At 32.4% G+C, this 26,170-nt stretch overlaps 1 protein-coding gene across 1 annotated transcript in view; it reads left to right on the forward strand.

The window, feature by feature from the left end:
• LOC138176022 (protein piccolo-like) overlaps nucleotides 1-26,170 on the forward strand; it is a 591,004-nt gene that overhangs the window by 350,704 nt on the left and 214,130 nt on the right. The window contains exons 7-9 of the mRNA XM_069106747.1: nucleotides 2,223-4,422; nucleotides 14,364-14,500; nucleotides 23,713-23,794. Of these exons, the coding sequence (XP_068962848.1) occupies nucleotides 2,223-4,422; nucleotides 14,364-14,500; nucleotides 23,713-23,794 (2,419 nt within the window). The remainder of the gene's footprint in view (nucleotides 1-2,222; nucleotides 4,423-14,363; nucleotides 14,501-23,712; nucleotides 23,795-26,170) is intronic.

Below are 26,170 nucleotides of genomic sequence, written 5' to 3' on the forward strand. Positions count from 1 at the left end.
ATGTTATTCCTCTAAATGGCAATTAAAATCCAGGATAATCAAATGACTCATAGTCCATTTTTTAAATACAAATACTTACAGACAACTCCACTATGACCAGCATTTACTTCTGTGTGAGTGTATATGTGTCTGTGTTTGGGGAAGAGGACGGTTACATATTAATATTGCACAACACTGATTAGATTATGAACTCCTTGAAAGCAGAAACTGAATTGTTTTTATTTTTAACCATTTTTGTATCCTTACTATTTAGGAAGGTGCTTAGTAAATGCTTGTTGACATCTAATATTCTACCAGACTGATAGCCATAGGAATGTATTAGGGGTGCTTATACTTAACCACTCTTACTTAATCCTCAGTAATAATTACTTGATTATAAATGGTTAAAGGGCAGAAACTGTGTTCTTTTTATCATTGTGTCCCTTATGAGCCCTACTGTGATCCCACCGCGTACAGTGACTGCTCAATCAGTTAGTTTATTCAAGAAAGAGGGGAAAACAAGTAAGGGATGTATCACACATATGTCTTTAACCCTTAAATAACCTATGGATTATTTTAGGTGTATCATTTATGAATTGGTCTTATTGTATCTGTAAACTTGTCCACCCATTTATATGACTTGCCTTTTCTGAGTTTCCTTTAATTAGGAAATTCCTCATTGCCATAGACTGAGCACTCTCTCTGTCTTGTGTATAATCCTTACAACGCTTTGACAGTTACAGGTGACATATCATGAGTAACATCTCTTCACTTTTTCATTTGCCAGTGTATGTAGCTGAATCGCCAGTATAGAATGTTGGCTTAAGTAATTTTGGAAAGTAGAATTTAGCCTGAGGGTCATTTGTTTCTCATGTGATTACACCGCCATGTATTGCAGTTTATAATTACCTATTCTTCCAGTCCCCTTCAGTCTCTTCCTTATTGTTTAGTCTTCCTCTCCCTTTCCCTGTTTCAGTATTCATTAATTTTGTTATTTCAAATATTCCTAATTAAAGTTTTATATATAGCAACTCATGTTCCTTAGGATAGCTGCAATATGCAAATATAAAAACCACTAGGATAGGAATATCTTCCCAAGAAAAGCTTCATAAACATTCAGGCTAACCATTGACTTATCAGATGGAAAAAAGGAGGTGATGGAGCCCTGACCTCAGGCTTCGAGTACTATTGATGTTCTGCCATCTCTGACTCTTCATGACTCTGGGGATTTTTGGGCAAAGTTGCTTTTTGGCAAAAGTTGGCAAAGAGTGGTTTTCCATTTCTTTCTCCAGCTAATTTTACAAATGAAGAAAATAAAGCAAATGCAATTAGGTGACTTATCCATGTTCACATAGCTAGGAAATGTCTGTGGTCAGATTTGTACTCAGGAAGATTAGTTTTCCTGATTCCAAGCTCAGTATTCTATCCACTGTGCCACCCAGCTGCTCCTCACTAGGTTTCCTTCCACTTACTGATTGTATAGTCTTGGATAAATCATTTACTGTCTCTGAGACCTGATTCATCTATAAACTGGGGATAATAAGCACTATATTGCATGCCTCTAAGGATTGTCCAGAAGATTAAATGATATCATTATAAAGCACTTGGAAATCCTAGATTGGTTAATAAATATGAGATGCTATTATTACACTCATTTCAATACTTTTGTTAAAAAGGAATCTCTATTAGCTCATGTGTTTTTAGGCTCTGAACTATTCATTTAGCAGGATCTTATTACCTGAGAGCTTAAACTAAATATAGCATTCTAAATTTATTTTCGCCATTTCAAATTAATGCCTATTTTGAGTGATGAACTTGCTTTTTCACTAAAGTTTAAAATTCAGAATGGTTAACAACAATATTTAACATCTTGAATATTTAAGATGTATATATACATATGTATATCTTTAATTTAAATATTATAAATATTGCCTTTTAAATATTATAAATATCACCTTTAAAAATGAAATCTACATAAACTTCACAGGATGATAACATTTTAATTTTGCAGATAATATAAAGATGCATATCCACACTCAAAGACATAAAAATGAGTATCATGCTTCAATTAGTTGAATTTGATGAAAATAGAGATAAATGGAGTAGAATGAGGAAACCAGATAAAGAATATAGAATTTGATTATTATAGTTATAGCTGTCAAATAAAAGAGGGAATTTTTTTAAATAGCAGTTAATTTTTTCTCCACTTCTCTGATCTATTCTCCTTTTCTTTTAAACTATAGACCAAAGGTTCTCAGACTATGACAGCTTCTGGCTCCCAGAAGAAAGTAAAGAGGACTCTACCAAATCCACCTCCTGAAGAAACTTCCTCAGGGACCCCATCAGCATACAGCACCATGGGTTCCGTGTCCCGAAGAAGAATCTGCAGAACTAATACCATGGCAAGAGCCAAAATCCTTCAGGATATAGATAGAGAACTTGACCTTGTGGAAAGGGAATCAGCAAAGCTCAGGAAGAAGCAAGCTGAACTGGATGAGGAAGAGAAAGAGATAGATGCAAAGTTACGGTACTTGGAAATGGGAATCAACAGAAGAAAAGAAGCCCTATTAAAGGAGAGAGAAAAGAGAGAGCGAGCCTATCTCCAGGGAGTAGCTGAGGACCGGGATTATATGTCAGATAGTGAAGTTAGTAGCACTAGGCCCACTCGGATAGAAAGTCAGCACGGTTTGGAAAGACCAAGGACTGCACCCCAAACTGAATTTAACCAATTTATGCCACCACAAACACAGCCAGAATCTCAGCTAGTTCCCCCGACAAGTCCTTATACCCAGTACCAGTTCTCCTCCCCTGCTCTTCCTACTCAAGCACCCACTCAGTATACCCAACAGTCTCCTTACCAGCAGCAACCTTTATACCATCAGCAGGTTTCCCCTTATCAGACCCAGCCTACCTTCCAAACCGTGGCGACAATGTCCTTCACTCCACAAACACAGCCTCCACCAACTCCACAGCCCTCATATCAACTCCCATCACAGATGATGGTGATACAGCAAAAGCCACGGCAGTCGACATTGTACTTGGAGCCTAAAATAACATCTAATTATGAGGTCATTCGCAACCAACCCCTGATGATAGCACCTGTTTCCACTGAGAATACTTATGCAGTTTCCCACCTTGGTAGTAAGTATAATAGTTTAGACTTAAGAATAGGTTTAGAGGAAAGAAGTAGCATAGTAGGCAGTCCAATTTCAAGCATATCGGCAGATTCTTTCTATGCAGATATAGAGCACCACACACCACGGAATTATCTCTTAATTGATGATATTGGTGAGCTTACTAAAGGAACAACAGCACTGAGCACTGCATTTAGCCTTCATGAGAAGGATTTGACAAAAACTGACCGCCTACTTCAAACAACAGAGACACGCAGAACCCAAGAAGTTACAGATTTTCTGGCACCTTTACAGACTTCTTCTAGACTGCATTCCTACGTGAAAGCAGATGAAGACCCAATGGACGATCCTTATGAGTTGAAACTTCTCAAACACCAGATCAAGCAGGAATTCCGTCGTGGTGCTGAAAGTTTAGATCATCTTGCTGGTCTTTCCCATTATTACCATGCAGATACTAGCTATAGGCATTTCCCCAAATCAGAGAAATATAGCATTAGTAGACTGACACTTGAAAAACAGGCAGCAAAACAACTTCCAGCAGCAATCCTTTATCAAAAGCAGGCAAAGCATAAAAAATCACTAATTGACCCCAAAATGTCAAAATTTTCACCAATTCAAGAAAGCAGAGACCTTGAACCTGATTATTCAAGTTATATGACTTCTAGCTCTCCATCAGTTGGAGGCATTTCCTCCAGGGCAAGACTTCTTCAGGATGATATTACATTTGGCCTTAGGAAAAATATCACAGACCAACAAAAATTCATAGGATCATCCCTCACTTCATCCCTTGGAACAGGCTTGGGCACCTTGGGTTCCACAATCCGGTCAGCATTACAGGATGAGGCAGACAAGCCTTACGGTAGTGGTACTAGATCAAGGCCTTCTTCTCGACCATCCTCTGTCTATGGACTTGATTTATCCATAAAGAGAGATTCATCAAGCTCTTCTTTAAGACTGAAGGCTCAAGAAGCTGAAGCATTAGATGTTTCTTTTAGTCATGTGACACCCTCTGGCAGAACTAAACCAACAAGTCTGCCTATTAGCCAGAGCAGAGGAAGAATACCAATTGTTGCTCAGAACTCAGAAGAAGAAAGTCCCTTGAGCCCTGTTGGCCAACCTATGGGAATGGCAAGAGCTGCAGCTGGACCACTGCCACCAATATCTGCTGATACCAGAGATCAATTTGGGTCAAGTCATTCATTGCCTGAGGTTCAGCAGCATATGAGAGAAGAGTCACGGACTCGAGGCTATGATCGGGATATAGCATTCATCATGGATGACTTCCAACATGCCATGTCAGACAGTGAAGGTAAACTAGGCCCCAAGCTGTTACATTCCTATCAAAACACAGATCCTCATTTCTCTGCATGTCTAATCGTCCTTCTCCAAGGACTTATTCTTCCTGTTTTCTTGGTGTGTTGTTTGTATATTTATTTTAATTTTATTTTTTGTAAAAGGAGAGTCTGTATCATGTGTAGATTTGAAAGCATGTTTTATTTTCATTCTTTTGTTGTTGTTGATGTTGATATTTCTCTTCCTGTTCTGGTTTCCCCTTGATTTCTTTGCATATGTTCTGTTATCCCCTTATCTAAAGTCATCATCAAATAGTTACTTTTAAATAAAACATGGCTGTCCCTTACAATCATAGATGGAACTTTAGTCCCTGAAATTAACTTCAACTTTTTTTTTCTAAAGATGACCATGATCAATTTCCTTCAGTTTGTTTTGTTAAATTAATAAGTCTTAGACCTAGTAGTCGGTCCCTGCTGAATTTTACGCTCTGCAGTTTTATTAGTTCCTATCTTGTCATTCAAAAAAACATATTTAAAGGTTAATAAGACTGAAACAATTAGTGATAATTTTACATTCCTTTTGAATTTAAATAGTTAGAATCATAGAACTTAGACGTGAAAGCAACTTCAGAATTCATAAGGTCTGGGGAATCATTTAATTATTGCTTTTAGAAAAATTTATATAATAATAAAATTTTATCTCTCTTGGTCTATAGAGGGCCACCAGATCAAACATTTTTATTTTATGGACCAGTCAGTAGAGTTACAGAGTCCATTTGACTGATTTTTTCCATTCATGTAATTGTTGTTTGAATGAATTGATAAAATCAGCTAGAGTTAATGGCATTATATGTCTACAGCTTTTAATATTTTTGCAGAATTTTTAAGTAAGCATTATTTTTAAATTGTTGTTAACTTAGAAGGTAAGATTATTCTTCAACAACCATTTAATATGAAGATAGCACTGTTATCAGAGTAACTTATTCATTTAAGGTAATTAATAAAATGAAGTATTATGAATAATGAATATAACATAGCATTTTATTAAGCTAAATAATACCCAAAGACTCTGTCTACTTGTCAACAAAATAGGTCAATGAAATACCAAAAATTCAGTCAGACATCTTGGAATGTTTTGTTTACATGATGTCAAACATGTAGATATTTCTAATATACAACTATGTGGCATTATTTATACAAAGCTTATGAAAGACTGAATTGTTGATTTTTCATGTGATAAGGAAGTATTAAGTATATGAAATGATTATTTGTTGTGGTTGTCTAAACTGTTAAAAGAGGTCATCAATCTGAGAGTAAACATTTTCAAAATAGATAAAATGTATTGATTACAACAATTCAAGAAACATGTAAGATTTAACATGAAATTTGTTTAAATTATAAAGTAGAACAAGTTAACGAAAATCACTTGGACATTCAATGAAACAGGGAAATTGTAAAAATAATAAATGCTTGCTATAACTTTTCATGTTGTGTTAATGTGTCATAAAATAAAAATGCATGTCTTTTACTCCTTGTAAATATAATTATCTCCATAGATAAATGTGCATGACATGAAATGGTATAAGTTTTCTTTCATGATTAATTTATACTTTCCAATTAGCAAAATATTTCTATTAATCAGTGTCTCGTTTTGCTTTTAAAAATATTAGCTATTGTATTGTAATATGAAATGGAAAACATTTTTCCTATTACCTCACAGAATTCATTTTTGTTTCACAATATGTGAAGCTACATTTTCCTTTCCAAATTACAACATCAGTATATTAAGGGCTTATCTACAGGTACTAAAAGAACCTATTGAAAAGTGGAAAATACAGTATTTGACCAAATCAAAGATTTGCTGTTAGTTCTTTTTTTGAACTCATTTTTTTGTAAAGCCTATATATGAAGATATACTCTTTAAAGTTGTTTTTTCGAGTTTCCAAGATTCTATATTCCTTGAATAAATTCTTAAAGTGGTTAATTCATATATGTTTTTTCTACGTTGCATAATGCAATGGCTATGACCACCCTAACTTGAAAAGAGTCTTTCATTATGAAATATAAGGTAAGTAAAGGAGAAGGTCTTTAAACCAAGATCTTTTACACTATAATAAAGTTATATTACAGGATCACAAAATTACTGCAGATTAATGCTGTTTTTAAAAGTGTAATAAAGTTTAGTGATGATGGGTGAAACACAAACTGTGTGCCTCATACAGTGCCCTAATATTGGAGTAGTCACATCTCATTACCAAGTTGACAGAGTTACATATCATTCCTTTCCATAAACCAGAATTGTTGTTAATGGAAATAATATGATCTTGGTTCATTTTACATGATGGTAAAGAGGCAAATTTTCTTTCTAATGAGTATAGTGCAGTCTGAGGGAAGAAAAATTGGTCCAAAAGTAAAAATAGTTTGGGGATGTTTTTGTTTTATGTATTTCATGAAATTGATAATTAAAATGTCAAATATCTATCACAGGCAAATTAATTTAAGATCACATATTAATTATTTTTGTCATTTAAAGAACACAAACCTTTTCAGATCTACTACATCACTAGGTTTCAGCTTTTGATGCATTCTGATTAGATGTATGTCATGCCTATAGTGATACTTCAAGTAAAACTATTTTTTTTCTTATCTAGGTTTCTATATTTCATTTTATTTTCTCTTTTTCTTTTATTATTGAAGTTCCTTTTGATTTATTTTTTACTAAATTTATCAAATCATCTAAACAGTCAGAAAATGTAAATGTGTAAGTTGTAGATTTAAGTGAGCCAAACAGAATTGGATAGGATCTGAAAATAAAGTTAATCTCTCTGACTTTGGTTCACCATTAGCAAGAGAGTATTCAAATATATTGGTTCATTTTCAAATGGAGCTATCATAAGGACTCAAGTGAAATTAAATCACTCTTTGTTTTATTTATTTTTTCCCATAACTTTATAGAGGCAACCTAGAAAACAAACTTATTTTTCCATAAATATATATATAAATATCATCAGAATAGTTCATCTTACAAATGAATTCAAGCCATGCTCAAAAATAGGCAATGGATTAATTTATTTCAATTGTTAAAAGTTTTTTTTTTCTTGAGATGTTAGTAGTAGAAACAAAGAATAAAAGAGAGAAGAGCTTGTGCTGAGATAAGTTGGGAGGCAAATGGAGAAGATGATTTGGATAAACGAATAAATATTTTTGTAGCTTGTTTAATCCAACAATGGATCACTGGGTATAGTTTGTATTTTTTCTTCATAATTACATATCATAACAAATTTCTTTGTTTTAGTAAATTATTAGAGCTAAAATTGGTCCATCACAAGGCAAAGCATAGATTGTAAAAAATGTATTAGGGACTTCTAATGAGGACCATGGGGAGGGATAGGTTTCAATATAATAAAATGTATTCTTATCATAATTAGAAGGATTATCCTCTAAATGCTGCTACTGTTTCTCTCATGTATACATAAATATTTTTTGTTAAATTTTGTAATAATTCACCAATTAATTTATTCACTAATTTTATTGAGTACCTGTTATATCCATGGCATTATGAGAAACAGTATAAGAAATACATAATAAATGTTTTCATCCTTCAAGGAATTTACAGTCTAGTCATAAAACTAAAGTAAGACACAAACATATCTATAAAACAAGAAAAAAATGTAACAAATAGTGGAATATTTAGGAGTTCAGAGCACCAAGAGGGTCATTCCACTTATGATCAAATGCTTCAAGATCATCAATCATAAGCTGGGCCTTAAAGGACAGGTAGGATATCAGATTGATATGAAAGGAAAGAATATTGTTGACTTTAGCAGCTATTATAACCAAAGAGGTGGAAATAGGAAATTTAAGGCATATATTATTACCAATGAGCATTTCATTTTGGTTACAGAATAAGCATATGAGATGGAGGAGTAATGGGAATTAAAATTGGTAAAAGAGGATTAAGGTTGTGGTAGATAATGTACATTCAAATGTTAGAGAAAGAGGGTGGGATTTTTATTGGTCAGCAATCTGAATCATTAAGAAAAACAGATGGAGAAAAATGGTAGTACAGTGTCCAGGGACCCATGAGGTTAAAAAATGTCAGATAGCTAAGATGCTACTGCAGAGTCATAGAAGTCAAGGACTGAATAAACAAATAGGTCCCTGAATTTAGAAATTAGATAAGCATGTTTCCAAAAGTTATCAATTTAGAATATTCCATAAGTATTAAAGCAATTTAAAATGGATTTCCCATGTATGTATACATACATATGTGTGTGTATCTCTCTCAATGTATATGAACACACATATATACATTATGCTCAGGATGTTTTTATTCACATTTATGAAGATGAGGTAGGGAACACTTCCCCAAGGCCAGTAAGCACATAATTATGAACTGTGCATCAAGATAAGTATTTCAAACATACAGATATATAAGCTACTGAAAAAAAGTCCTCCTTTTCACTTATTCAAATAAAAATCCATTCCAATGTAAAATAAATTTTCTACTCAAAAGGGATATTTAAAAAAAATGTTAGACAACTTAAACTGGGGATATGACCTATTTAAAAGATGTAACATCTAAAATACGGGAGACAAAAGAGATCAATGCGACCTGAATTTGGAATACCTAAGAACATACCTAAGAGTTATCTTTATGAGAAATATTTATTGATTTCCTATTTGCCTCAGTAGCTTTAATTTTTAGGCAAATCCATTTTGTAGTAATTTTGCATTTTAGAAATTGAGAACAATAGCCTATTTTTTTTTTTTTGGCTTCAGGCTTAGAATGTTTATAAAAACACAAGGAGGACCACTGTCTGAAGAATATAGATTCCCATTCTCTGTTGTGCAAAGAAATTAGAGAACAGGTATATCTAGTTGAGGATCCCTTTTATTCCATTTTGAGGACATGCACTAAAAAATGGAGCGAGGGCAGGATATTTGTGTTGAGAAACTGACTCTAATGTATAGAGTGACTTTGTTAGAAATGTTATGGCCTTAAGGGTAAAAAATTATTTCATGAAGTGTCAATACATTTCTATTTATTTGTTTTAAAATAGAGATATGTTGAAACAGGAAAACAAACACCCCACATTTACAAGAAGATAGACAAAATCTTGTGCCTACTATGTGTTTAACACTGTATAGTAACTATGAAGTATACCAAGTAAACACAAGATATGATCTTTGCCTGCAAGGAGTTTACAAACTCATAATGAAGGAATGACAGAAATCCATGAGACAAGAGAAAAAGTAGATCATAATAAATTCTCAAACTTCCTAATATGGATGATATATGATAAAGGAATATAGAGAAGCCAGGAAGAGACTAGTGTGGAATGGAATAACCAAGAAAAATGCTTCTTTTTCAAGGATGTACATGTGAAATAGTTCTTGTAATATTGGTAGGATATAAATATGCATAGATTTCAAGTCACCAATTCTGAAAAAGATAGGTCATTTCTAATTTAACCAAAAAAAAGAGCAACATAAGTAAGATACATGGAATGCAATTCAGCATATCTGTAGGAAGCATTAAGGAGAATGGCCTTATTAGAGCTGAGGAGTGCTAAAAAAATGAAGTTGAATGGATTAGACAAGATCCTAAAAGTCCTTGCAAGCCTTACCTAAAATTTTCAGATGATTTGATTTAAATTATAAATCCTTGATAAATGTGATGTTTTTAGGAAATGCAGTAGAGATGAGTTAAGAGTCAGAAAGGGTAAAGAGAAGGAGTGCCATGATAATCTAGAAGATCTGTAGTAATCCATATATGAGATGATAAAGACCTTGTTTGTGATGGTGGAAGTGAGAATGGGGAGAGAAGGATATGTCCAAAGGTTTTGAAATTAAGAAACAATGGGAATTTGTAGGTATAAATGTTTCAGTTGTTTGTTATCCATTCTGGTAATGAATGAGTTTAAGGGAGGAGGAAGTTGAGAATAATTTTATATAAGGAGATGATTGAACTTTGAAGGATAGGTGTCAGAAGTGTTGTCAGGCTGGATGTTGAAGTTGGTGAAGAAAATAACAGAATACAGGCAAGAGGGGGAAAAATGTCACATATGTGTCAGCCTCTGAAATAGAAGATATTATGTTGTAGAGATTGGTACGTTAATGGATTACAACAAATTAAAATTAATGGAATTGCATCAAGAGTTAATGATGACTCAGTGGTCTTGAAAAACATAGGGGTGTATCAAATCATTTATAACATAAAAACAAAAGTCAGTAATTGGATATTATTTGTAAAATAGTAGTAGTAGTGTGGAGTAAGGCACAAAGCAATGCTTTCTTTCATTTTGGAATGACCTAATTTGAATGTAAAGTTTGACTGAGAAAGAGATGTTCATTTCATCATAGTATTACACTTGGAGGAAATCCAAATTTCATCCAAGAAGTAGAAGGAAATGAGGAATATTTGAGGGTAAAGAGAATTTTGGCCACAATCAAAGAGTATACTAATGGGACAAGATGCAGCAGAAAACAAAGAAATGAAGTAAATTGAGCTAAGATTTCAAAAGAAAGTAGAATTGATGGGGTCTTAAACTAGGAGGATGAGAACAGATTATAAAGAAATAGTCTTTATAGATATAGGAGATAGGGTGAACTTATGTTAATAGTAGCATGAGAGGGAGTGATGGAGGGACTCTTATTATTAGAGAAAATTAGAGTTTAGGCCACCCTGACATTCCAAATTGAATTCTGATGTGGTTGTGCTTTTGTAAAACTTCTTAGTTGCAGTTAGCTGTCATAGCTCAAGTTCAAGGAAGATTAAATCTCCTATGTAAAACTCGGGGAACTAAAGAACTCTAAAGGGAATGTCTTACTTATATATAAGAAGAATTACAGTACTAGATTACAATTGAAATGTTGAGGCAAGAGGTGTAGTCAATTTGAGATTCAGCGTAAAGGACATACTGTGAGAAACAATGCCCGAGGGTATGAAGAAAAGAGAAAAATAGAAATTCAAAGACTGAGGTTTTAAAGTATGTTCATGTTTGGGTGTGGCTTTTTAAAAAGGGGAACAAAAATAAGACACCAAAGAAATGACCACAGACCAGGAAAAGAATAAAATTATGTCACAAAAAGCAGATGAAAAACTTTGGTTTAAAATGTCAAATGTCACAGTAGAATGAGGAGAAAAGGAGCATTGTCAATTTTTAACTCAAGTATTGTGATATGCTAAACATTAGAGCAAAGATTCAGTTGATGTAAATACACAAAAAGAAAGTTTTCTGATGATTTACATGAGAATTTGCCTTTTCTATCCATTATTTACTTCTGTGGAAATAGCAAAATTAGAATTTTTGCCTCACTTTGGGCCCAAAGGACATGTTATTTTACTCCAAAGAAACAAAAGAGAATCACACCAAAAGTCAAAATAATAATAAAAAATTGAAACACTACTATATAATTTCCTTTGATAAATGCTCTGCTTGTGAAAATATCCAATGTATCATTGTAAATTGTTTTAGATTTATTTCCATATGCTATTTAAAGCAGTTCATTTCTTAAACCATTTCATGGATGTTTTTTTTAGGAATTTGATATTCTCCAAGTACTTTAATGCTTTAAGTAAAGATATAAGTTTTTATTTGTGTTAATTAAAAAAATACTTATTTAATGTCTTTCATTTATTCCTTGAGCATCTGTTGAAAGGGCACTCACATTTCTGAGGGTAAAAAGAATAATTAAAGCAGGAATTTACTTTTACTAAATTGAAAAAAAAATTATAAAACATTTGATGAGACAAATAAGAGCTCTAAAGCAATTTTTTTGGATTAAGAAAAAAACATTTAAAAGTAGTTCATATAATCACGTTTCATTAAATGAAGTTGTTTTGAAGCTGTCTGCATTCTATATATTCAGTGTGTATAATAAAATTAATAAACAACTAAACAAAACACTTGCAAATTATAGATATATAAATCTTACCATTTTGAAAGCTAAAATATACTAAAATGAAAATGTTTCCATTGGAAATAATAACACGATATACAAAAATTATTTTTAAAAGCATCCCATGGATTAAAGGGTATGACTGATTTTTTCCTTAATGAACTAACCAGTTGTCCAAGTGAATTGATAAAACTCTTTTGGGGGCAGCAGATAGTTACTATATAGACTTTTGATTTCAAGACTGGGACCTCATAATGTAACAATTTTTATTTTGTTTTTCTCTCCCCATGGCTTGAGATTTTGGTTTTTGTTTTATTTTTTTTTTTCATTTTCATCAAACAATATTTAATTATCAGTTTGCATATCATTGTAAAAATTTCACCTTTTTTCCTTGGAGGACACTCCACCTCTGCAATGCAGTATAGAATTTTTCCTTATGTTCTTGATGGGTCTTCATAGGGGAACCAGTTAAACTTATCAGTCAATTTAGTAAAATGATTGGTTTGAATGTCTTTTTTAGCTATTGGAATTGATTAATATCTTATGAATTAATTGGCTCATTAATATCAAGCTAAAACAAAATAAAAGAGATAAAAATTTCATGGGATTCTCAGTGATTCAAGAACTGATCATTAAATTTATGAAAGAAAATAATAGAAAATTAATATCATTGGCCTGCTTTTTTCAGCTTTAGGGAAAGGTTTGTAGCTAAGAGCAAAGTAGAGACACTGTTAGTTGCTTAAAATTAAAAACATTTTAAAATTCATCTCCTTGACATTTTTGCCCCCCTGATACTTATAATTCTATTTGAAAAGGTAAAAATTCACACACATATACAAAATAAACTAGAAATACAAAATTGAACCTCGTTGGGATGACAACCACCTAGTTTTCAAAGCAAAATAAGTTTTGTAGTTAGTATATTTTGTGCTAACAGTGTGATGCAAATATTGTTACCCATAGCATAGGAGAATGTAATATGTAATATTCATTGACAACATCTCAAGAACACTGCCTCACTAATATATCATTCATAGCTCAGAATAGCATGATGTGTTGATCTTACTATTTAGACTACATATGAGGAACTATTTTATACAGCTTTACACTGGCAGCATTAAAGTTATGATACAGAATAAACTAAATGTGGAAGGTTGCTACTATTTAATTTATTTGGAAGGCAGAGATATGTAATCAGGATAATTAGGGGGAATTTATTCAATCAGACCCCCATTCCACCTACATGAGCATCTTTTTTCCCCCTCTAAGGTTTTCAGTTTGCTCTGAAAGCATATATGTTTACCAAAATTATGCTATTTGTGTCTGTGAAAACCTGAAAATGAGCAATGTTTATAAGGGGGAAAAAGAGTTATACACAAAACAAAAATTTCATTTTATCACATTTACCAATAATTTAAAAGCACACAAAAATTGGTACTCTTAATTGGCATTATAAAGAAAAGCATAGAGAATATAACTAATTGAATTTTATCTTTTATAAAATTCTAAAAAATGATTGAAGAGATGGTAATACAGGAAAAGAGAAGCAGTAGACTCCTTTTCCCCATTATAGGATTAGTGAGAATATTTTATTTAGAATAAAGTTAACACAAAAACTTCTCTATGACATTTGAGAAGGCAAAATTAAGTTGTAAATATTTTATTTCATATTTTAATTTTCTACTTTGGATGTAGAAATGTCTAACAAATATTAAGACTACCCAAACCATCACTGCATTGAACTTGACACTTACAGTGTTCCCTAAGATTTTCTCCGTGTATGAAATTATTTGACAGGGACTTTTAATATAACATTATTCAACACTTGTGACATGGTCCTCTTGTATTATTCCATAGGTGTATACTATTTTAGTGGATTTTTTTTATTGGTGGTGGTATTTTTGAAAAGCTTGTCTTGCTCGCACTGAAAATTGTATTTCAACTGCATGAGTGACTTTTTAAAATGCATGTTTGTATTATGGGTCATCTTTTGCCCTGTCTTCTACTCTGTTCATCTTGGTTGGAACATTTGACATTTCCTTGGTTTCCAAAGCCTATCATCTACGTCGTGAGGAAACAGATTGGTTTGACAAACCCAGGGAAACTCGATTAGAAAATGGACATGGTCTTGATCGGAAACTGCCAGAAAGACTGATTCATTCAAGACCACTCAGCCAGCATCAAGAACAAGTAAGTACTTCATCAAATTATCACTTTTAAATCATTTTGAACATCAAATTCTAACCTAAATGGTCTCAGTCATGTGACTCTGCCAAAATTAAAATAATCTGATTGCAATTGATAATGATAATTGCATCATAATACATTGCATGACAATGACATGTACATAATATAATAGATTTAATAAGTAAACATCATTCTAGAATTCTAAACCAGATTATTTCCTTGAGGTAACTTTTTTTTGGAGGGGGGAAAGCAAGGCAATTGGGGTTAAGTGACTTGCCCAAGGTCACACAGCTAGGAAGTATGTCAACTATCCGAAGTTGGATTTGAACTCAGGTCCTCCTGACTCCAGGGTTGGTATTCTCTTCACTGTGCCACCTAACTGCCCCTGGGGTAACTTGCTTTTCATGAATTAAAAAAAAAAGTTTTCCTTGATTTATTGCTTACCTTGAAAATGGGCCCCTGCATATCCTATCCAATTCTAATTTTAAGTCAACATGAGCTCCAAATTAAGATTGATTTCAGACAGATGAAGAAAAACAAGAATGTGATAGTTAAAAGCTCAATTCTTTCATGTTTTGTCATTATTTCTTTGATCACAATCCATTTTAACATTCATTACAAGAAGTGTAAAACAAAGATGTCTAAATCCATCATTTTTATTCATTCTCCCACTTTTTCTTTACCACTGTGTTATTTATTCTTTAATATTGTTCAATCATATCCAACTCTTTGTGATATTTTCCTAATTTTTTTTGTTCATAAGCTATGCAGTATCTAAGTTCTGGACCTTATTTCTTCCTTATTCCTTTGTGCCAAAAATTAAGGAAAGTAATAAGGCTAAATTCAATCTGAACATATGAATTAAATGGCATTTGAATTGACTTCACTTTGAATGTAATGACAAATAGAATGATGTATTTGTCGATATGAGTTGCTCCTAGTGATCTTTATAATTCTAAGAAATTAGTCAGTGAGAGAATTCATGTTTTTTGCATATAACCTCTCCTTTAAATCTTGCACTTCCCTGTCTAGGTAATCAAAACAAAAGAAAAATACAAAACAAAAATTTAAATGCCCTAATAATATAAATATTACATTAACCTATATATACAATATTTGTTTGTATATAGTCCTACATTAATTTTTTTTAATTTATAAGACAACTCTAATTCACCCATATAATATAGGTAATGAGAGAAAATGTATAATTACAATTTACAATGAATTGTGTAGATCTATCTCCCATGAAATATATGAGTGTCATTCTTACTAGTAAGGCAATGATAAGGTCCAGTAAATAGAGTGTTCAGCTTGGAGTCAAGAAGACCAGAGTTCAAATCTCTTCTCAGACACTTGATAGGTTTATGACCCTGGATAAGTCATTTAACTCAGCCTTACTCTTCTTATCTGTATAAAGGTAATGATAATAGCACATATTTCACAGAGTTGTAAAAATCAAATAAGTTTACCTAAGCTTTCTTCATACCTTAAAATATTGCATAAATGTTTGGCTTTATTAATAAATATAGATATAGCATCTTTATTTAGATAAATCTTAAATATACAGTTGATATTCCTCTATGCATATAAAATTCTGCTCTAATAAACAGAGAATTTGTAATAGGTTTTAGAGAAAATGTAACTTGTTAGCAATTTAATGGCAAGATTAAAATAGATCTTATATTGAAGAATCATTAAATAAACTTCCATAAAGAGAATATATTATAGGAAAGGAAATTAATTCACTAGATTCTTCTATTTTGTTGAAATATTTTATGACAGAAAAATATAAAGCAGTACAATATATTTTTTGATTCAAAGTATTCCTTTGAATTAACATAATATTTTCAAATTTTTTCTTAAATTTTTTTAATATATAACAACCTGTGCAAGATGGAAAAACATACTATCCTCTTCAGTTTCATTCATTGTTTTAATTCTTAAATACTAAAGGGCAACATCAATATCTTGGTACCAATAAAAGATAAATATTCCTATTTTGAAGTTTCTGTACCACTAAGATTTATGTTTATGAAATCTCAGGAAATTAAAATATTAAAAATAGATTATTTCAAGACTTTGGTAGATCCTTTAAAAGAAAATGAAGTATTTTTACCTTAAAAGTGATGTATAAGAAGTGAATAATATTGATATGCTATCATATAAATTTTGTCATCATATTAATGATATGTTCCCAAATCCCTGTTTGGGCTAGAGTGAGGAAGACTCATCTTCCTGAATTCAAATGCATCCTAAGACACTTTCCAGCTCTGTAAACCTGGAAGGTCGCTCTGCTGGCCTCTGGCTCCTCATGTGTAAAATGAACAGGAGAAGGGAATGGCAAACCATTCCAACATCTTTGCCAAGAAAAAAATCCATATAGGGTCACAAAGTTTGGACATGACTGAAGCTACTGAACAACAATATGTTCTATAACTCCATTGTAATAGAAATTACTGGAATACCAAATCAACAAAATTGCTTCCAGTGCATATATAGGATCTTGGGCAAGTTACTTCATTTCCCTACATCTCAGGCAGTTTGTCTACAAAAATCTTTTCCATGCCTCCTGAATATCATGATGGTATCAACGGTATTAACAGTGTTGTGCCACTAAGCATAATTGAATCATCACTTCTATATCTAAATCCTGTGATCCTAAGGTTAGAAGGGAAATACTAAGCAAGGGCCAAGGAAAGAAGATAGTTTAATATAATAATAATAATAAACTTGTACATTAGGTGCATTTTATACTTTAAAATTTCATGTGCTCACAATAGTCATGTGTATTTATGTATCTGTATTGCATATTCATGTGTATACTAATTATATATGTGCATGTCAGATACATACATGTATATGTGTGTTGTATATTTAGGGAAGCTGAGGCCTAGAAGGATGTTAGTTAGGCAAGTTTATACAGTAGAAAGAACAGAATTTGTGTCTGAGACAGTAGATTCATCGCCTGTCTCTATTATTTTAGAGAAATCATTTTTTCTCTCTGGCACTCAGTTTTCCCATTTAAAAAATAAGAGGAGGGGCAGCTAGGTGGTTCAGTAAGAGCACCAGCCCCAAAGTTGGGAGGACTCGGATTAGGAGATGTACGATATGAAATGACCTTCACAGTTAGCTTCCAATTGATAGGTCTGCCTTAACAAAGTGAAGTGTAATCCATTAGGTGATGTATGTATAATTTAGTTAACTAAAAAGTTTGTAATTACAAAGTTAACTGTGCCAATAACTGAAGGTTTAGTCTGAATTATTTCGATAAGCTGAAAGTTGTTAATTATGCAATCAAATGTCATGTTTAGCCATGCAGACTTCATCTAGCACTCCTGGACCCAAGATTTTATTGTTGATTGTTTATTTCTCTGTTTCATTGTCTTTGGAAAGCTACTTAAGCTTGCTCTTTCCTTAAATGGAATATAGCCAACAAATATTTAACATTCAGAATGGAATCAATTTTTCAGATTGGAATTAATTCACATAAGCACAATTGGGTTACATGATTTTCCTTAGGTCTCAGCCCAAGTGATTCAATTCTTGTTTGACTTGGGAAGCATTCTAGTCTGTGTATCTTCCTCTTGCTCTAAGTTCATGTTTGGCATTCACAATGTACTTAAATATAATTTTTAATGGCCAATAATAAAATGTCTGACTACTTAAATGGTAAAAGGTTATTCTAGTAGTTATTTTAAAAACACAAATCTTTTTAAAGGGAAACTCCAAAAATAAGGTTGAAAGATAACCATTCATATTGATAAATCAATGTTTTGTTTTTAAAATAAATGTCATATTCCTATCTCTTCCTATTCTACTAAACCGTTAAGAGAACAAAGCTCTATCAAATATACAGAAGTTTGCAGTATTTAATTTGCTTGTTTTTGTTTTGGTAATTCATTTGGCCAGGTAGAAACAGAGATGGTGCAATCAATTCAGCTCTTATATTCAAGTCTCTTAGAAATGAGTATTGAAATAGCTTTATGGGTTTCTGATTCTATCTTAAGAAAAATCTATACCATATCATGGATAACACTATTAATAATACCTTTTTGAATACGTCTTGAATAAGTGAAGGGTTCATGTATTTGCATGCAATTTGGTGTCTCTTTTTTCAGTGAAAAGTAAAATGCCAGGGTCTGTGGAACTTTAAAAAGTCCCTTGAGGTATCCCTGCTGCTTTTACACAGTTTTTCTGTTTCAGCAGAAACTGCTTGATTTTAGTAAGAATGAAAGATTTTTAGTATGAGCCTGTAGGTATACAAAGTAGTCTCCTGTCCTGGGCTTATCTAAGCTTAAAATTTAGAGATTTACCTCCATAAGGATAAACACTGCAGGGGGGAAAGAGGGGAGTGTCCTATTCAACCCACAAAGTTAATTTGAAAAAAGAAAAAAATCTTTATTCTTATTAATAACCCATTTATAATATCAGAACCAATATGGTGAAATAGGTATAGGGTAGAAAGTAATAAGAATCACACAACTCTTAGACTTTCTAAAGAGTCAGATGGTCAGTACTGTAGCTAAAGTATGGGCTCTGGAATCAGGAATATCTGAATTTTCAAGCTGCCTTTTTGGTATTGGGACCATGGGTGGGGGATGGAGGGGGGTAAGACATCTTAACTTCTCTTAGTCTCTTTTACCAATCTATTAAATGATGATAATAATAGTGTCTAATTAATGGATGTTTTGTAGCTTTCATATGAGATCATATATGAAAAGTAATTTGCAAACCTTAAAGCACTATGTAAATGTCAGCTATTATTATTTTCTAAAATCATTAATTATTTTGTTAACCTGGGGTTGTTGCCCAAAAACCAGATTTTATAAAACTGGTAAAAATGAATCACACACATAGAGATATTTACTATGTTTCACTGTAAGTGAAATGAGAAGGAATAAAGAAACCAAATGTATGAGTGATTCACAAGCTATTTTCAGGAAAGAAAAATATAGACGTGGTTTTACTTTATGCCTAGTAGCAATGAAGAACATCAATTCATAGGTCATCTTATCTTGCAGTGATCATGATAAGTTAAAATCTACCTACTACTAGAAAGATAATTCTAGTTTATATCCCAACGTGCATTATAGAGGATGAAGCAGAGAAACTGGATGAAGAGGGGTGACACAAACCTCTAAATTGAGCCTTCATAAACAATGAAACATGATGACTTTCCAGTGAAAATGAGCAAAGGCAAGGATAATGGAAATTATATTGGAAAATGTGATTTGAGATTAAAAGAAAAATGGAAAAGATTAACTAGATTAATTATGTCTCATGCCTGTAGATCATGGACATTTTTTCAAGAGTAGAACCAGAAACCATGAGAAATGATGAATTGACAAATTCAGTGAAACATGAGAAAACTTGTATGAACTAATGCAGAGTGAAATAAAATAAGAGAAAACATACACAACTACAAGAATATAAATGAAGAGAACAGTATAATAACTGAATACTGTATAATTTTAATAGTCAAACTTGTCCCTGGAAAAGTTTAGGCCATGTCCTTCTTTTTTTATTTCCTTCCTTCCTTCCTTAATTTTTTTTTCTCTTTCTCTCAGGCAAGGGGGGGGGGACTGTAAATGTATGGGGGCAGGGGTGTTGCATGTGCTTTTTATATAATCTCATGTTGGTTGGTTTTGTTTAACTGATTTCTTTCCATTTTTGCTATTTTTTACAAGAGAAAGGTCACTGGGCAGAAGAAGGTAGAGGACTATATTTGGGAATGATTGTGATATAAAAACAAAAGGCTTCAATAAAACTTTTTTAAAAGAATATATGATTCTTCTAGATATGAAAAAATGTAACAGTGAAATTGACTTGTATCTTAAAATATAGAACTTCTGTCCCAACCTGTTTAAATGAACTTTCACCAGGAAAAAATAAAATAGACAAAATTAATGATTTTTAAAAGAAATGAACATGCAGAAATTACCAAATTATGAGAAAGTATCCTGAAGCCACCACAGACATCAAATGCTTAATCCTCTCAACAAGAAGAGATCTGTGGTAGACAAGTAATACCATTGTAAGATCATTTTTAATACATAACATATGATGGAAAATTGCAAGCAGACAGTGAAAAACAGTTGAGGATAAAGTGATCTGTCTGGGAGATTGGTACTCAATTCAGCTAAGCCAGGTCATCAGTTTGTGAGTGTTTATGGAAGAAACCTCACAGAGTACAACAAACATCAATCTAATGAATTTGGCCATGGTGATACAGTGAACTATGCTCATCAGTGATAATAATGGAACCATACTATCTCTACTCTACCACCTGAGTACCCAATGTACTAAGGTGAAGAAGTCACAATGACACTTAAGAAGAAGAATTTAGGAAGAGTGCTAGCCCTGATTATGCTAGAAGTGACATTGCTCTAATGAGACTCAGGGACTGATTTTTTTAAAAGACATCTCAAAAAGAGTATTATTACAAAAGAATTGAAGAGATGGTGCTTTTATCAACAAAAAATAAATTAACTGAAAATAGGTCCATTTTCTTTGTCTCCAACAGAGTTATAGACAGGTTGGGGTAGGAGAGAGAAATGTAAGCTTTCTTTCTCTTCTCTTCTCTAAGAAGAAGACTGTTATGAAAATAGTCCATGCATGTTTTGAGGGCATTTTTGATAGAAATAATAAAAGAAAACAAGCAGGATTTTGAAGATAATTGTCCATAACAGATCAAATATTTCAAATATACTTAAAATTTGCATAAATGTAAGACCTGCCTGTGTCATTGTTTCAGTTTGTTTTTAATATTTGAGTGGAACAAAATTCAAGCTCAAAGTCTCTTCTCAAAAAGACTTGAAAAGGTACAACAGAAAGAGTCCTGTCTCTGAAGAGAAAAGATAGGTAGTCTAATTCAACCTGGCCTTCAGTTTTTCATCTGTAAATTTAAGCAATCATCTAGATGGATTCTGAGATGTCTCCTTCCAACTGTAGACCTATGTATGATCTGTGATGAATTATATGTGTGATTACCAGGAGCAGCAATTATCTAATTATTAACATCCATCAGATAGAGATTCATATAAGCTATTCACCTGTATCAAAAAGATGCCTTGTGTAAAGTTTGTGTAAGAGGATTCTCTGTGGATGCTTGGTTCTCCAAAAATTTCAATTTATATTCAAAGTTTATATCGTAATTAATTCCATCTAACCCTGCCTTGTGGGCAGCTACATGGCACAGTGGATCGAGGGCTGAATATGTAGTTAAGAAGTATCATCTTCATGAATTGAAATATGGCCTCAGACACTACTTGTATGACTTTGAGCAAGTCACATACCCCAGTTTTGCTCAGTTTCCTCATCTATAAAATGAACTGGAGAAGTAAATGTCAACCTACTTGAGTATCTTTGCCAAGAAATCCCCAAATGGGGTCAAAGAGTTGGACACAACTGAAAAACAAACCCTGGTGCCTTACTAAACCAAAAATAGACATGATAGAGATTTTTTAGCAGACAAGTGAAATAGTATCTCTTTCCCATGACAGTGTGGACATGGTATGAAGAACAGATGAGAATATGGTTCATGAGAAGACTTTGAGATCTGTTATAATGATCCAGATAGTGTGTAGAGAGAGCCTTTATTGTGTGGCAGTGAAGGGAATTGATCTTGGAGTGTTTTTGAGGTGACAATTGGATTGGATTTGAGACATGAGGGAAAAAGAAGAGTGAAAGATAACTGAAAAGATCATCACCTCAGTTCAGGACACATTGATCTTGAAGAGCAAGTAGGACATCCAAGTAGGACCTGTGAGTTTTTACAGAACCAGAGAATTTTTCATACTGGGAAAAGAACTCAGTGATCATATAATGCAACTCATTCCCCCCCCCAAAAGAATCTTCACTACAACATGATACTGTAATTACATAATAACTAATAAGTGGTTCTTCAATCACTGTTCGAAAACTCCTGGAAGGAAAACCCTCAGTCTCTAAGGCAACCCATTTCACATTACAGTATCCCAGATTATGCTTCAAGGCTAAATCTGTCTCTTCAAAACTTCTACCCATTGCTTCTGGTTCTTTTCTTTGATGTCAGTAAGAAAAAATCTAATACCTCTTTCATATCTTCAAATATTTGAAGATAGCTATTATCCATCCTCCCTCTCCCAGTCTTTTCCACTGTGGGCTAAAGATCCCCATTGCCTTACAAAATTCTCTCTATTACAGGGATTCTAGCCCTTTCACCTTTCTGCTTGCCATTCTCTAGAAATTCTCTGAAATCAATTTTCTTCCAAGACAGTGGCACTAAGAGCAGAATGCTATTTGAAACCATAACATTTTGATTCTTGGAGTTCTTTCTTTTGGCAACTCAGGGTTACATTAACTTCTTTTGGGGGGCATGGCATTGTGTTGATTCACTGATCTTGTAATCTGCTAAAATGCACAGCCCCTTTTCTGACACACTGATGTCCTATTGTGTCACAATGAGATGGTGCTTGAGAAGCTGACTTTTTGAACTCTTCTCTGCCCTGATATGTCTATATTTTAAGTTTCATCTTATTAAAGTGATCCAAATGTTCTAGTAGCCTGTCAAGAACTTTTTGAATCCTGGCTGTATGATTTAGTGTGAAAGTTACCACTCCCAGGTTTGTTTCATCTAGACCTGATATGCTCATGTAGATCACAGAAAAGAAGTTTATACAGAAAAATAGAAGTTTGGGAATTACTTGAATATATTTAGTAGTTGGGAGGTAGCAGCAGAAGCCCAATTTATCTTACTTACTGACTTTGAAAATTAAGAAAATTTGTCTGAACATCTCACTTTCCCATCTTTTCAGACCAAAAGTACAAGTAAAGGCTTACATTCATTTCTTCTGTCAATTCACTGTGATTGTTTTCTTAATAGTTGTTTAGGGATAGATTTTTTATTGTCAGTTATAAACCAACATTATCTCAGGGAAAAAATGTATTAACCTATCACAATTATGTGTTATTTAAGGAAGGCAGATTATAATTATCAAGGAAAAGTCATACACTAAAAAAAATTGAAAATGTCATTACAGAAAATAACAAAAACAACTCTGTTATCATGTGAGTAATTTGCAAAACTGTGCCTCAAATCTGATAATACATTTTCTACTGACTTATGAAAGATTTTATGAAACTAACCAGGAATAAATACATGCACAGTATGTGTGTATGAAAGTATTACTTAAATGGATTATGTGTTTTGTAACATGTATTCTTATATTCCACAGATGAATGGGAAGCCTGCACAGTACATCTTTCCTCATGCAAGAATAAAAATAATGAGAGACCTTAAGGATCATACAGTTTCAGGTAAAGCTAAATGAATAAACCAATGGTTTGCCATTTTATTAAAATATTGGTACATGGAATCCATTCAGACTTCTTTCTGGATGACAGAGTGAAGTGATTCTGGTTATATTTCTTAAGTGTTTTTTGGGAAACAAACATATAAACTCTGAATAGGAATTCTATTTCAGTCCATGAAACATGATCATTAGTAATTGTTCACATGTTTAAGTCATTATCATATTCATCATCAAATAGAATTTGTTGTCTTTGGAATGAGAGTATTATGGAATATATTCTGTAAAGGAAACCAAATTGATCTCGGGTCCTACATTCCTCTTTTAGTTTATGAGAATCTAACTAGTTAACAGCCTATTTTAAATACAAATTACCCAAACAACTGGTTAGTTCAATGAAAATATCAGTCAAATTGGCTGTTGCCCTGTTATAAAATTGAGTTAATTGATCAAATTTTAACTTCCCAAAGCTTTGTTAGGTGCCTTGGGTAGACACAGTCAGAATAGTACTTTGAGTATTTAATATTCTTCAGTAATCTATAAAATGGGGGTGTTCTTGAAAAGGACATTATCTTTGTAGTAATTAGGCTGATTAAGCAAATAGAAAGATATCAAACGGAAATGTGAATGAAAAACTTGTAAAAATTAAAGAAGAAGTATTATTTGTATCTGCTCATGTTGATAACACAGCAGGATGATGTAGTAGAAAGAGTATTGGATTCCAAATTTAATGATCCAAGTTCAAATCTGGGCTTTGACATTTACTTCCTGTGTGGTCTAGGGTAACTTGCAACTTCTATGAATCTCAATTTCTTCATTTGCTTTGCAATGCAAGAAGGGATTGTTTGTCTGTAATGTTCCTCTAGTTTTGAAATCTATGATTGCATAAATCACAGATTGTAATGTAAGTAACATATGTAAAATGATTTTCAAAACTTATGCAATTGTGTGCATGTAAATTGTTATCATCATCATCAGTAGTAGTTATAATAATATATAATCCTTAAAGATTTACATTTGCATGTTGGAATACAAAGTTTTTTTTTTCATTTTATATTAAAAGACAGCCTGCCATAGTTCAAAGAAAATGTATTTAATAACAAAGTTTATCTAGCCACATGTAAATAGAAACTGTTGTCATAAATACATATATTGAAATGTATTTGACATTTCTGGACATACATGTACAGTGACAATGATGCTAAGATTTTATCATAAACCTGTTCTTTATAAACCTTTATGCAGGCATTTCTTCATTTTACCTTTTTGTGGAATATAGCAGAAAACAAAATACTGAGCATTTTGGTCCGTGATCAATTTTAGATAATAAAAGCTGTTCCTTTGCTTGTTTCCATAAGAGGGTGAATTGATTAGATGGATTTTTTTTTCTTTTAAGATATGTGATTTGTCATCTCCCAGAGGCATATACTTTAGGCTTTCAGATTTTTGCTTCAATTTTGAATGTATTGATGAAAATTTCATCAGCGAATGTCAAAATCCACTTTGCTCTACGAATAATTACTTACTACAATATTCTGAAACTCTCTACAGCTCACAAAGGAAATCAGCCGTATATTTTCCAGCTTTATAAAATAGTGGTCTTTTTCTAGCAATTCCAATAGAAAATCTTAAATTATTTTTTTTCCTCTGGGTCATACATTCTTTTGTCAATTATTTTTTATGTTTAATTTATTCTCTTTCTATAGAGCATAGGAATAACATAATTTGTTTTTATGAAAAATCCCACTTACATAATTTTTATATTTTTATAATTTGAGATAGTAATTGGAGTTCATTTAAAAATATTTTAGTAGTATAGTAGTCTATGCTATATACTTTGACATTCTAAACATACTAGAAATTCTCACCAAAACATTTGCTTTTCTTCAAGCCCAACTCAATTTCTCCCACATCTAAAATTGTTGCAGGGAGATTGAGAAGAGTCCAAATTATATGTATTATAGCACCTAGCCTTCTTGGGTGTTTACCTTGTAATCCCCATATACACATGAGAATGTGGAAAAAAGACTTTACCTGAATTAATTACTTGCATGGATAAATTTTTGTTAGAAGTAATGATAAAAAGACTTGTCACTTCAATTTTAATCTGTATTGATGATTGGTCTATAGATGTTTCTGTGAATTCATTTAAATGGGATATTTTTGAAAAATATGGAGGAATAATACAGAGATCTATTTTCTCAACAATATAATTTTTTTAGTGTTTCTAATTTTTTATCTTAATGCTTTACATTTCTATATTTTATTTTGCTTATAAGTGAGAGGCATTCTGACTAAGAGCAAAGAGGACTGAATTTGAAATAAAAAGACATAGGTTGATGTTCAAGTTATATATATATATATATATATATATATATATATA

Source organism: Petaurus breviceps, unplaced genomic scaffold (assembly GCF_028583685.1).
Source record: "Petaurus breviceps papuanus isolate PSGF00001 unplaced genomic scaffold, PetGlider_PUasm1.0 80, whole genome shotgun sequence".
Taxonomy (NCBI): Eukaryota; Metazoa; Chordata; class Mammalia; order Diprotodontia; family Petauridae; genus Petaurus; species Petaurus breviceps.